At 45.7% G+C, this 14,518-nt stretch overlaps 1 protein-coding gene and 1 non-coding gene across 2 annotated transcripts in view; one reads left to right on the top strand and one right to left on the bottom strand.

The window, feature by feature from the left end:
- RGS3 (regulator of G protein signaling 3) overlaps window positions 1–14,163 on the bottom strand; it is a 139,847-nt gene extending 125,684 nt beyond the window's left edge. The window contains exon 1 of the mRNA XM_055579407.1: window positions 14,085–14,163. Within this exon, the coding sequence (XP_055435382.1) occupies window positions 14,085–14,163 (79 nt within the window). The remainder of the gene's footprint in view (window positions 1–14,084) is intronic.
- LOC129651908 (small nucleolar RNA SNORA72) lies at window positions 2,734–2,865 on the top strand. Its single transcript, XR_008714405.1, has one exon. It is a non-coding gene; the product is annotated as a small nucleolar RNA SNORA72 (small nucleolar RNA).
- Window positions 14,164–14,518: the final 355 nt, after the last annotated feature.

The following is a 14,518-nucleotide window of genomic DNA, read 5'->3' as shown; positions in this document are numbered from 1 at the left end:
TTGGGGCTCCAAAATCACTGCAGATGGTGACTGCAGCCATAAAATTAAAAGACGCTTGCTCCTTGGAAGAAAAGTTATGACCTACCTCGACAGCGTATTAAAAAGCAGAGACATTACTTTGCCAACAAAGGTCTGTCTAGTCAAAGCTATGGTTTTTCCAGTAGTCATGTATGGATGTGAGAGTTGGACTATAAAGAAAGCTGAGCTCCAAAGAATTGATGCTTTTGAACTGTGGTGTTTGAGAAGACTCTTGAGAGTCCATTGGACTGCAAAGAGATCCAACTAGTCCATCCTAAATGAAATCAGTCCTGAATATTCATTGGAAGGAATGATGCTGAAGTTGAAACTCTAATCCTTTGGCCACCTGATGCAAAGAACTGACTCACTTGAAAAGACCCTGATGCTGGATAATATTGAAGGTGGGAGGAGAAGGGAATGACAGAGGATGAGATGGTTGGATGGCATCACCGACTCAATGAACATGAGTTTGAGTAAGCTCCGGGAGTTGGTGATGGACAGGGAAGCCTGGCATGCTACAGTCCATGGGGTGACAAAGAGTCAGACACAACTGAGTGACTGAACTAAACTGAACTGAACCAGTGCAAAGCCAACTTGTACCCAAACACATCAGGCTTCCCATGGCCACTGGAACCACTGTGCTGCCCAACACCTATCACCTTCCAACAGCCCTTTCCTGGAAATCAGAACCAAGAAATCTCCCAACACAAAGGGTCACTTATTCCATTCGATAAACTTCTGCTGGGCCTCTGCACTAAGGCCTGAGGGAGGAAGGGCAGATCTGAACAGTGCCTGCCCTCAGGGAACTGAGAGCCCAGGGGCTAAGGACAGGGGCCTGAGCAAGTTCAAGGGTGGAGCCAGAGCAGAGGACAGGCCTGGGGTGCAGACTGACTCAGAAACCAGATGAGTCTGCATAGCTCCACACAGCTCCCCTTCCAGGCCCTGCAAGCAGGGCTCCTCAGGGAAGGCCAAGTTGCCTACAGCCTGTTACAGCAGAGAAACCAAATCCAGCAGCCCAGGCTCCAGGCCCCCAGGGGCAGTACAACCCTACTCCAGCCCATCCTCAGGCTCACAGATGAGGGAGGGTACGATGAAGTGTGGGAGCCTTCCCTCAGCCATGCCCGTCCTCTCTGTCCTCCCCCTTAGCACAATCCATCAAATGTCTGTTGCTGTGGTTCAGTTGCTAAGTCGTGTCCAACTCTTTGAGACACCATGAACTGCAGCACGCCAAGCTCCCCTGTCCTTTACTACTTCCCAGAGTTTGCTCAAACTGATGCCCACTGAGTCGGTGATGCCATCCGACCATCTCATCCTCTGTTGCCCCCTTCTCCTCCTGCCTTCAATCTTTCCCAACATCAGGGTCTTTTCCAATGAGTCGGCTCTTTGCATCAGATGGCCAAAGTATTGGAGCTTCAGCTTCAGCATCAGTCTTTCCAATGAATATTCAGGGTTGATTTCCTTTAGGATTAACTGGTTGGATCTCCTTGCTGTCCAAGGGACTCTCAAGAGTCTTCTCCAGCACCACAGTTTGAAAGCATCAAAGTCCTCAGTGCTCAGCCTTCTTTATGGTCTAACTTGAACATCTGAGGCTCCTGAAATCACCTTGTCCAAACTTTTCATTAGGTAGCCAGAACAGTCTTGCCCAGAGATGGAAGGTGACTTGCCCTGGGCCAAGGGGAGCAAAGTAGGTCAAGCCAGAGCTAGAGCCCAGAACTATGCCCAAACTCCAGCTCCTTTCCTGTGCTCAGAACTGGTTTTCCAAAACACTCTTCTGAGCACCACTGCCTCTGCCAATGAAACCCTGGGGTCCAGGAGCAGAGAGGGCCATCAGACACATGACAAGGCTTTTCCTTCACTTAGAGGCCAAGAGGAAGCCCAAAAGAGGGCAGGCTCCAAAAATGTCTCCAAGTCTAGAGAAATGAGCCACTGGGAGGAGAGGAAGTCAGGCTGAATCCTTAGGGCCTTCAGCGGGTTTAGGTACCAGCTCATCAAGCCTCTCACAAGCCCCCAAATCTCTGGTCTTGTCAATATCCCCACTTTCTCTCCTGGCTCAGGGTGTGGACTGTGAGTGTGCAGGAAGTTCAGGCTAGAGGACCTGAAGTCATCCTCATCGGGTGTTCAGGAGCACTGGAAAAGGCCCGGGCCCAGTTCCCATAGGGCTGCAGGTGGGCACCAACTCTGTCACAAAGGGTGGTGGTGCCGGGCACCCAGAGAGCCTGCAGGAGCACAGCAGGGAGCAGGAGCCCAGAGGTGAATGGAGGCCAGACAGGCCCTGCATGGCAGGAGAAATACTAGATGAGAGCAAGCTTCCAAAAGTGCAGGCAGGGATGGCAACAAATCCAAATTCTGCTGGGCACAGGACCTGGGGGTTTCAGGCTCATTGGACACCATGGGGATAAAAGCATGCTGCTACTGCTGATGTTGCTAAGTCACTTCAGTCGTGTGACCCCATAGACGGCAGCCCACCAGGCTCCTCCGTCCCTGGGATTCTCCAGGCAAGAACACTGGAGTGGGTTGCCATTTCCTCCTCCAATGCTTGAAAGTGAAAAGTGAAAGGGAAGTCTCTCAGTCATGTCTGACTCTTAGCGACCCCATGGACTGCAGCCCACCAGGCTCCCCCATCCATGGGATTTTCCAGGCAAGAGTACTGGAGTGGGTTGCCGTTGCCTTCTCCGGGGATAAAGGTATGGAAGCTGGCTAAAGAAATTCCACCCACTGTGAATATTCTCACTGTTCTGATTTTGTAATAATCAGGGCAGGCTAAACATTCGCTATATTAAGACCATGCATGTGTCCCCAGACCTAGTTCTTTGCCTAGGTCTGGTTTTATAAATGCTGGTGATAAACCAAGTCTGATTTACATGACGCATCTTGTGTGGGAAATGTCTGTGACTCTAGGTATCTGATCAACCTTGAGAAATGGTAGCACAGCTAGTGTGATAACTTTTGAAGATAACCATTGCTATTTTGATGATTACCAGTTGCCATTAAATGAGTTGTTAAAAAAAAAAAAAAATCCATCTAGCAGACCTTACTAAGTAGAGGGCTACGGGAAGACGAGCTCTGATTCTCAGGACACCATCAGGAAGAGACCTACCCAGAAAAGGAAGGAAGAAGATGGAGGTTGCAGACCAGTGCTGGATGCAGGGTTCAGCAAGACTGTGTCCTAAAAGGAACTCATGCCGCCCAGGGGTGTGTAGAGAATACAGATCTGAGGGCCTTGCCTGGCTAGCGTGCAGCAGCAGCCACCTCCAAACTCTGCTCACCTCTAAATCAATTCCCCACTTCAGAACTGCCATGTGTTGAAAGCCACAGGAAGGAGGATGATAACAGGACAAACACACGAAGAGGCTGGGGCTGCTTGGAGCCAGCTGGTAACACTCAGAGGGGTTATGTTATCAATTTCACTCCCTGCCCTCCAAGGGACATTCGGTAGCTGCGGTGGCGCTGAGGAACTGGAGCCACCCAGCTCTCAGGAGGTGGCCCTGGAGAATTTCAAACGTCTTGTTTTAAGGAGGGAGACTCTTGAGTTCCATTTGACGGCCCTGGTGTTTAATGGTACCACGCCTGAGGGACTGAGCATGCACGCATGCACGCTGGCAGAACAACAGTGAGCAGAGGGCTGCCGTGGCGGAATAAAAATTTTGATGGGTCAATCCAACCCCATTCATCTGACTCTCTGCTTCCTGTGGAATTTGACATTAATGTGGCTTCCCAAGCTGATTTTCCTTTCAGCAGCAGACTGCGCTGCCAGCTCAAGTCTGCTAGCATCTTGACTGCAACCTCTGTGAGAGACTCGCAGAAAAAACCACCTGGCTAAGCCATCCCCAAACTCCTGACACACAGAAACAGTGAGATTAAAAATGTTTTTTTAAGCCAACACTTAGTAGGACCATTTGTTATGATACAGTAGATAACTAATACATACTCATGTTGCCTCCACAGTTAAATTTGATCTCAATTCTCAAGCAATTTTTCAATTTTAAAAATTGTTAAGAAAATACACTTCTAAGATAAATCACTATAGTATGACTGAGGATAAAGAAGACTTCCAGTTTTTGAGGTCCTTGATTTTCTTAATAAAGAATTTTGATAGATTTAAACGATACTCACTATCACCAAACTGCACAATCTGGAAATGTCCCATGTTAATCCAAGGACTCTTGAGAGTCCCTGGGACAGCAAGGAGATCAAACCAGCCAAAAGGAAATCAACCCTGAATATTCACTGGAAGGGCTGATAGGGAAGCTGAAGCTCCAATATTTTGGCCACCTGATGTGAAGAGTTTACTCAATGGAAAAGACCCTGATGCTGGGAAAGACTGAAGGCAGGAGGAGAATTGGGTGGCAGAGGATGAGATGGTTAGATAGCATCACTGACTCAATGAACATAAATTTGAGCAAACTGGGAGGTGGTAAAGGACAGGGAAGACTGCCGTGCTGCAGTTCATGGGATTGCAAAGAGTCGGACATGACTTGGCAACTGAACAGCAACAACAGCAACAAAACCACAGCTAAACAGTCCCACACAGGACTGCAGCCCAACTCAGTCTCAGTCCCTAACACTGAATTAAGGTTATTCCAGATTGCTAGTGACCTCAAGCACCTGTCAGAAGCAAATAAAGATCCTTTTAAAGGAAGAGATCATTCCAGGTCTGTATTACGAAGAAAAAAAAACAAGTCTGTGTCTGCCCTTTATAATAGACACTGCATCTAAAATGTAAAGAAACAGAAAGATTTAAAGAAACATGATGGAAAGAGATATGCAATTATTAACCAAAAGAAGACCAGCTATTTATGTCAATGTCAGGAAAAGTAGACTTTATCTCCACTAGAAATAAAGAGAAGACTTCAAACAATAAAAGAAGATCATAATAATAAGCGTTTCAGCTCATCAGAAAAATAATAATTCTAAATTTGTATGCTTTTACTATTGCTTCAAAATACATAAAGGAGAAAATGACAGAACTAAAATGAGAAATTGATAAATTTACAGTCATAACAGGAATTTTAACCCACTTCTTTTAGTAACTGATGTGGAAAAAAATCAGCAAAGACAGAATATGTGAACAACAAAAGTAGCGAACTTGACCTAAACCTGACATATACAAAGAACCCTACACCCATCTACTACAGATCTTTTCAAGCACAAACAAAACATTTATAAAAATTGACATTATGCTGGGCCATCAAAGGACTGAAAGGATGCAAAATACATTGGACAAAAAACGACTAAAATCCCCAATACTTAGAAATTAAGAAATATACTTCCAAATAACCAATGAATTCAACAAGAAATTACTTGAAAATTAGAAAATATTTTGAACTGAATGATAAAAAAAAAAAACAAAAAAAAAAAACTACACATCAAATATAAGGCTTCTGGATTCTGGCAGTCGTGTCTGCTTCATGATAAACCACTGCACTGCATGTCATTTGGAGGACACTTTCTGTCTGTGTGCTAACTTTCATAATAAAGAGTTTCATTTTGTTTTGTTAAAAAAAAAAAAAAAGAACATAAAGGGCTTCCCTGGTGGTCTAGAGGTTAAGGTTCTGTGCTTCCACTGCAGGGGGCAAGGGTTTGACCCCTGGTCAGGGAACTAAGATCCCACAGGCCATGCATGGCATGGCAAAAAAAGAAAGAAAAAGAACATAAAAAGCAGAATTGGGAAAGAGAACAAAGGGCTGTTGACAGGCCAGAAACTCTGAGAGTTTCTGAACGCTCCCAAGCAAATGGTCTCCAACCGACAGGAAAGCCAATAAAGGCTGAGGACCCTGACCAGCAAATGACAAGCTTCTGAGACATGGTTAACGGGTTTCCCAGCCAAGCCCAGGGACTACTGCGGGCTCAGGGCAGCAGGGTGAGCCAGGGGCAGCTGGCAGGGCCATGTTGCAGGCCTCCAGTTCAGGGCCTGACTTCTCATTGCCCAACACATCATCCTCCTGGCATCTGTTCCCAAGCTTCATTCTCACTATGGAAATGGACTTTTTATCTCTGTAGCTTCTAATGTGAGGCCGAGAAAGGAGAGGGACAAGCCCCTGCTAACATGGTACTGGCACAACAAACACAGAAAAACAAAGAAGATGCCCAGTAGGTTAATGACATTCCTAAGTCTACTCTGCCTTCAGAACCACATCTTTCTGACTTTGTCCCTCTGGTGAACCAAAGATTCTGGTCGCTTCCTCTAGAGCTGACACGCAAAGCCGCTACCCACAGCTTTTATCCTGCAGGTTCATTTGGGGATAACAGTTCTAAAGAGAGGTGGGCTGTGTCTTGTGTCACCCAATGTTCACAGTTCCCTGCAGCCCTCAAAACATGTCCAGGCTGCCTATCAGCTCCTGGCTCAGACACCCTGGAGGAAAGGCAACCTGTTCTCTTCCATGACCACTCACCACATTCAGCTCCTGGACCGAATCCCAGGTAGGTTAATTATCTGTTGCCTCAGGCCAGCTAATAAGTTGGTATCCTTTCAAGAAGATACTCTTTAGATATTTATCAAACCTTTTTATGAACTTGGGCTTATATTTTCTATATAAATTGTGCCTAAAATTCACGTAGAAACTCAGGAAATCCAAGATAGTCAAATAATCTTGAAAAAGAAGAAAAAAGTTGAAAGATTCACACTTCCCAATTTCAAAACTTACTACAAAGCAACAGTAATCAAGATAGTGTGATACTGGCATAAAAATTTTCTTGTTCACTCACTAAATCTTGTTGGACTGTGCAACCCCATGGACTACAGCACACCAGGCTCCTCTGTCCTTCACTGTCTCCTGGAGTTTGCTCAAACTCATGTCCATTGAGTCAGTGATGCTATCTAACCATCTCATCCTCTGTTGCTCCTTTCTCCTTTTGCCTTCAATCCTTCCCAGCATCCTTCCAATGAATAGACAGACAGATCAATGGAAAAGAATTAAAAGTCTGAAAAGAAACTCATGTATGTATGGTCAATTAATTTTCAACATAGGTGCCAAGACCATCCAATGACAATATAATGGCATTTTCAGCAAATGATCCCAAGACAACTGGAAACCATATACACACGAATTAAGTTGGATCCTTTCCTCACACCATATACAAAAATTAACTCAAAATCTTCTTTAAAAAATACTTTTTAAACTCAAACTCAAAGACCAAAATCTAAGAGTCAAAACTATAAGACACTTAGAAGAAAACAGAATTAAATCTCTGTGATCTTGGATATGACAGTAGATGCTGAGATTTGACACCAAAAGTACAAGTAACAAAATGTAAAATGGATTAACTGGACTTCATCAAAATGAAAAACGTTTGTGCTTCAAAGAAAACTAGCAAGAAAGTGGGTCAAAAAACCCACAGATTGAAAAAAAATTTGTAAATAATTTATGATAAGGGACTAGTATCTAGCATATACAAAGAACTCTCGGTGGTAGTAGTGTGCTCATTCAAGTCATGTCTGACTCTTTGTGACCCCACAGACTGTAATCTGCCAGGCTCCTCTGTCCATGGGATTTTCTAGGCAAGAATACTGGAGTGAGTTGCCATTTCCTTCTCCAGGGGATCTTTCTGACCCAGAGATTGAACCCACATCTCCTGCTTGGCAGGCAGACTCTTTACCACTGAGCCCTTGCAACTTAATAAAAAACAAATAGTCCTGGAATCAGGGCTTCCCTTATAGCTCAGTTGGTAAAGAATCTGCCTACAATGCAGGAGACCCCAGTTGGATTCCCGGGTCCGGAAGATCCACTGGAGAAGGGATAGGCTACCCACTCCAGTATTCATGGGCTTTCCTTGTGGCTCAGCTGGTAAAGAATTTGCCTGCAATGAGGGAGACCTGGGTTCAATCCCTGTGTTGGGAAGATCCTGTGGAAAAGGGAAAGGCTACGCACTCCAGTATTCTGGCCTGGAGATTTCCAAGGACTGTATAGTCCATGGGGTCACAAAGAGTCAGACACAACTGAGTGACTTTCACTTTCAGTCCTGAAATTGGCTATTTAAGTTAATTTTAAATTAAATGGGCAAATAATCTGAATAAACTTTCACAAATATATAATTAGCCCATAAGCATATGAAAGATGCTCAATAGCACTGGTCCTCAGAGAAATGCAAGTCAAAACCTTAATGACATACCACTTCACATCTACTAGGATGGCTAGAACCAAAAAGTCAGACAATAACAAGTGTTGGTGAGACTGTGGAGAAATAAAAACCTTAGCCTTGCCAATGGAAATGTAAAATGGTACAACCACTCTGGAAGAGAGTTTGATAGCTTCTCAAACAGTTAAACACAGAGTTGCCATTTGACCTAGCAATTCTTGCTGTTGTTGTTGTTCAGTCAACCAGTCATGTCCAACTCTTTGCAACCCCATGGACTGCAGCACACCATGCCCCCCTGTCCCTCACCATCTCCCAGAGTTTACCCAAATTCATGTTCATTGCATTGGTGATGCTGTCCAGCCATCTCATCCTCTGACACCCTCTTCTCCTCCCCTCGATCTTTCCCAGCATCAAGGACTTTTCCAATGAGTCATCTGTTCACATTAGGTGACCAAAATACTGGAGCTTCAGCTTCAGCCCTTCCAGTGAATATTCAGAGTTGATCTCCCTTAAGATTGATTGACTTGTTTGATCTCCTTGCTGTCCAAGGGACTCTTAGGAGTCTTCTCCAGCACCACAGTTTGAAGGCATCAATTCTTTGGCATTCTGCCTTCTTTATGGTCCAGCTCTCACAACCATATGTGACCACTGGGAAGAGCATAGCCTTGACTATATGGGCCTTTGTCGGCAGAGGAATGTCTCTGATTCTCAACACACTGTCTAGGTTTGTCATCGCTTTCCTGCCAAGAAGCAATCGTCTTCTGATTTCATGGCTGCAGTCATCATCCACAGTGATTTTGGAGCCCAAGAAGAAGAAATCTGTCATTGTTTTCACCTTTTCCCCTTTTTTTTGCCATGAAGTAATGGAGCCGGATGCCATGATCCTAGTTTTTTTTAATATTTAGCCTTAAGGCAGCTCTTTCACTCTCCTCCTTCACCCTCATCAAGAGGTTCTTTAGTTCCTCTTCGCTTTCTACCATTAGAGTGGTATCATCCACATATCTGAGGTTGTTGATGTTTCTCCCGCCTATCTTGATTCCAGCTTGTAACTCATCCAGCCCAGCATTTCTCATGATGAGCTCAGCATATCGGTTAAATAAACAGGGTGACGGCAGACATCCCAGTCATACTCCTTTCTCAATCTTGAACCAATCAGTTGTTCCATACAAGGTTCCAGACAACTGCTGCTTCTTGACCTGCCTATAGTTTTCTCGGGTAAGATGGTCTGGTATTCCCATCTCTCTAAGAGCTTTCCACAGCTTGTCATGATCTACACAGTCAAAGGCTTTAGTGTAGTCGATGAAACAGAGATAGATATTTTTCTGAAATTCCTTTGCTTTTTCCATAATCCAGTGAATGTTGGCAATTTGATCTCTAGTTCCTCTTCCTTTTCTAAAACCAGCTCGGACATCTACAGCTCTTGGTTTGCATACAGTTGAAGCCTAGCATGCAAGATTTTAAGCATGACCTTAGCATGGGAGATGAGTGCAATTGTCTGCTGGTTAGAACATTCTTTGGTACCACCCTTCTTGGGAATTGGATTGACCTTTTCCAGTACTGTGGCCACTGCTGGCTCTTCTTCCAGATTTGCTGACATAATGAATGCAAAACCTTTATTTATGCCCTTTAGGGACATAAATAGTTCTGCTGGAATTTCACCACAACCACTAGATTTATGGGAAGCTCCCCTGGAGAAGGAAATGGCAACCCACTCAAGTATTCTTGCCTGGAGAAACCCATGGACAGAGGAACCTGGCAAGCTATAGTCCATGGGATTGCAAGAGTCTCACACGACTTAGCACTATCTTTACTAGCTTTATTAACAGCTGCTTCTTAAGGTCCACTTGACTTCACAGTCTAGAATGTCTGGCTCTAGGTGACTAACCACACCATTGTAGTAATCTGGTTCATTAAGATCTTTTTTTATACAGTTCTTCCATGTATTCTTTCCTTCTCTTCTTGATCTCTTCAGCACCTACTAGGTGCCTTTTTTATCCTTTATCCTTTATTGTGACCATTTTGGGGCAGAAAGCTCCCTTGATGTTTCCAATTTTCCTAAAGAGATCTCTAATCTTTCCCCTTTAGGTGTTTTCTTCTATTATTAAACATCATTCACTGAAGAAGGCCTTCTGGTCCCTTCTAGCAATTCTATTCCAAGGTATATATGCAAGAGAATTGAAAATATTTGTCCACACAAAAACTTGTGTATGAATGTTTGTAGCAGAGCAGTATTCGTAATAGACGAAAGACAGAAGCCACCTAAATGTCCATTGGTGAGTGCATAAACAAAATGTGGTATATCCAGACAATGGAATATTACCAGCCATAAAAAATCAGTGAAGTGTTGATACATGCTACAACATGGATGAACCTTGAAGACCGTATGCTAAGTGAAAGAAGCCATTCACAAAAGACCACACGTTACATGATTCCATTTACATGAAATATCCCAAATAAGCAAATCTATAGAGACAGAAAGTAAATTAGTGATTGCTTAGAGTTGAGGGACAGAGGGGACTGGGAACTGGGGGGTAATAAACTAGGGCTTCCTTGGTGGCTCAGACAGTAAAGAATCCACCTACAATGCGGGAGACCTGGGTTCCATCGCTGGGTTGGGAAGATCCCCCGGAGAAGGGAACGGCTACCCACTCCAGTATTCTGGCCTGGAGAATTCCAGGACAGGAGAGCCTGGCAGACTACAGTCCATGGGATCACAAAGAGTTGGTCACAACTGAGTGACTTTCACTTTCAAACTAACAGGTATAGTGTTTCTTTCTGAAGTGATAAAAATGGTCTGAAATTGACTGTGGTGATGGTTACACAACTCTGAGAATACGCTGAAAACCACTTAATTGTATACTTTAAATGAATGAATTGTACGTGTGTAAATTATATCTCAATAAAGCTATTTTTTAAAGCCAGCAAATATACTAATAAAATTAAAATATATAATCCTGAAGGGGAAAAATCTTATGTGTACCAGTAATGGCTTCTTCAAATTATACCATTTCTCATAAGTAAAAATCCCTCTGGAGTTGTTAGGTTCAAACCCTAGTTTACTTACTCCTCTCCCCTGAAGCCAGGCCACCTCCTACAAGGCAACTTAAAGCATGGCCAATTAACCTTACTTGAAGGTGCCCTTAGTGGGAGACAAAGGTTTGTACTCATGCACACAAACACATACATACAAGTGCATAAACCACAACATATTCCATACAGTATTCTCCCTGAAAGGAATTCTGGAAATTTACCTCCCTTTAACTGTTTATGCTCAGGAAAACTACCAGCTAGGCAGTAGCTTCATCTGGTTCCACCCTGGCAAAGCCCGCAGCTGAAGGCCAGGAGCTACCTGCCATGCTGGGGAAAAGCCAGGAAATTGAGGAAAGTTTAGCAAAGACCTTCATTTTAAGGGAGTCCACGGTGGCTATCAAAACTGACTCTGAATCTATAGCTTCCAAACTCGGCTGATTATCAAAATACTACTTCTGTGACTTCTTGACTCTACCCCAAACCTGTTAAACCAGGATCTTCAGGAGACGATTCTAGGAATCTGTAGGTTTTTTTGCTTTTGTTTTTTACTATTTATTTATTTGGCTGCACCAGGTATTAATTGCAGCATTCAGGATCTTTGCTGCAGCCTGTGAGATATTTTTGTTTGTTTTTTTCATTGCAGTACGTGAGATCTAGTTCCCTGACCAGCGATCGAACCTGGGGCTGGCACAATGGGAGCATGAAATCTTAGCCACTGGACCACCAGGGAAGTCCCCAGGAATCTGTCCATTTAACAGGCTCTCCAGGTGCTTCTAATTATTGGCCACATTTGATAACCTCTGATAAGACTCCTCATTCACAAGCAGACGAGCAAAGGTCATTCAGTGCACAAAGAAAACCAGCAGCCTGGAAGAGGGCTGATTTTGTCAAGGAAACAGAGTTAATGCAGGAAACCAGAGGAAACTTTTCCAGTGTCTGTCCTCAGAGAGAGTTGAGAGGAGGCTACATACACGGAGCAAGAGGCTCCCCACCCCACCAGGTTCCTGCCCGCCTGCTGCACACTCAGGGCACAGTCACTGGTTCACATAGCAACCTTCCCTGATACCCACCCACCCCAGCCTGGAGGTGTGGCTGGGCAGGGCGTCCACTCCCTGCTGGGCTGGACTCTCCCCAGTTTCCCAGATCTAGCAAGGAGATTACTTCAACAGAGGAATACAGGCTGATACAAGGAAATAGTCCCACCACACTAGTAAGGAAATGAAATGAGTTACAAAGCTGTACATACAATAGGATCTCAATTTTGTTAAAGTCAGGCAGGCACACACACAGAGAAATAAGTCTGGAAGGATATAAACCATGTTAACAATGGCTTTCTCTGGGGAGTCAGATTACAGGGGATTTTCACTTTCTTCTTCTCACTGTGTTCAACAATTAATACATCTTACCGTGATAATAAGGAGGAAAAACAATGAAACATATTTTTTACTTTTTAATCAGGATACAGCTAAGGTACCAAGGCCTCTGCCACCACACCTCTCTGCCACTCTTTCCTGACCACCCCAGCCCTACCAACTAAGATCATCCCAGAAGCCTCCCTTGTCTGGTACAGCCCCACATCCCCATGGGGTTCACGAGAATTGCCTCTAACAGTTGGGAGGCTTAAATGAGATGATACAGGGAAAGCACTTGGCATGTGGCATGGCGAAAGACAAACATGCAACAAACAGTGGCAAGTTAATTCCTCTTATTGTTAGCCTCTACCAACTGGACCCGTGAATTCCAAGATGCCAGATCACAGGTCATATCTAGGGGCCAAGCCACTGCTTTTCCATCACTCCTTCTGCCCCTAGAGAAGAGGCAGGTTGTGAACACCCAAGTGTACTGATAGAGGTAAGCCTCTGAATAGGAGAGCCAGAACCCCAGGGAGGGTATAACTCCTTCGGTGCTCTGTCTTTGAAATGTGTGCAAAGTCCACTTACGTTGCAATAACTATTTCATCCTTCATAAAGAAAATTGTATAAAAGTTGTTTTGTACATGTACATGTATGGCTGAATCCCCTCACTGTTCACCTGAAACTCCCACAACATTGTTAATCAGCTATATCCCAATACAAAATGTTTTTGATGTTAAAAAAATCTGTTTTGAAGTGTTTTTGTTGTTGTTGTTTTAATGTTCTAGACATGGCATCTCAGAAGGCTTGAGCTTAGGCACCAAATGGCTCACTGGGAGACTTTCGTCTCTATATCTCAAGTCTTCAGGGAAGAGATATAACTCCCTCCCCACAGAGTTGCAGAACCAGTGAGGAGACAAGGGCTGCGAAGGGCTGCATCCTAGGCCAGGGCTAATTATCTTCACTTCGGGGACTTGGGAGGCCGGCTTTGCCCAGACCATTGGGAAGGTTGCTGCCCCACTGTTACTGGGGGAACTCAGCTGTGCTATCTAGGGGTTTGGAAGCAGGTGCCTACTGCCCACTTCTTTCTACCTCCAGTCCCCAGGGCAGCCCTGTGAACCTTCAGAGAGCCAGGTAACTCCTGGAGGAGAGAATCCTTCCACCCCTGCTGAGGGTCAGGTGTCCACGGGAGCCACCACACTGCTGTGCCCAAGGGGAGCCCACAAGAAGCCAAGGCCCCCTGGGCTGACCTGGCACCTGTCTTGTCCCTGAGCCAAAGGAAAGAGGACCCAGATCTCAAGATGTAGTAACAAGACCTTGATTTAACCCTGAGCAGCTTGCTAATGGGAAACTCAGCAGTGGCAGACCGAATCTCTCAAGTATTAACTGGGCATGATTATTCCAGCCAAGAGAGCCAGCAGCAACTACCCTTGACACCAATGGCCAAGCAGCAGGTGGTGTCCAGAGGCTTGCTCGGGCTGAGCCTCTGCCTTGAGCCCCTCCTGGATGACCATGGGAGTCAGGTGCTCCCGGCCTCACCTACCCCCGAGGGAGCTGCCCTCTCTGGGTATGCAGGCAGAGCGAAGCCACCCCGGGCGGCGCACTTACCAAAGGTGGTGAGATAGAAGGACAAGCCCGGCTGGGCGCGCCGGCTCCCGAGGGAGACGCGGTGCAGGGAGCGCTCCATGGCCACGGCTCCGCTCCGGCCGTGCCAGGGCGAGGGCGCCTGTAACTCGAGGCGTCTGTGTTGCTCCCAGTAACCGAGGCAGCAGGTTCACCCGCCCCCGCGCCAGTGTCTCCGCCGCCAGGCGGGAGGCCGGGTGCAGCGCATGTTTGAACCGGCGGCGCGCCGGGTTCTGATTGGCCCGCGCGGGTTTGAATGGGGAGATTTCCACCTGACCGAGCCGCCGCGGGCAGAGGGGAAGGAGGCGACCGCGGGCCCTCTGCAACAGCAGCACGGCGGCCAGGACAGGCCAGGGACCGCGATCCACGGGCGACCCTACCGGGGGATCGGGGCTCTCGGGCCCGGGCTGGGCTGCAAG

Source organism: Bubalus kerabau, chromosome 4, assembly GCF_029407905.1.
Source record: "Bubalus kerabau isolate K-KA32 ecotype Philippines breed swamp buffalo chromosome 4, PCC_UOA_SB_1v2, whole genome shotgun sequence".
NCBI classification, from domain to species: Eukaryota; Metazoa; Chordata; class Mammalia; order Artiodactyla; family Bovidae; genus Bubalus; species Bubalus kerabau.
The sequence above is the reverse complement of the archived record's forward strand: the minus strand, read 5'-3'. Positions and strand labels throughout refer to the sequence as shown.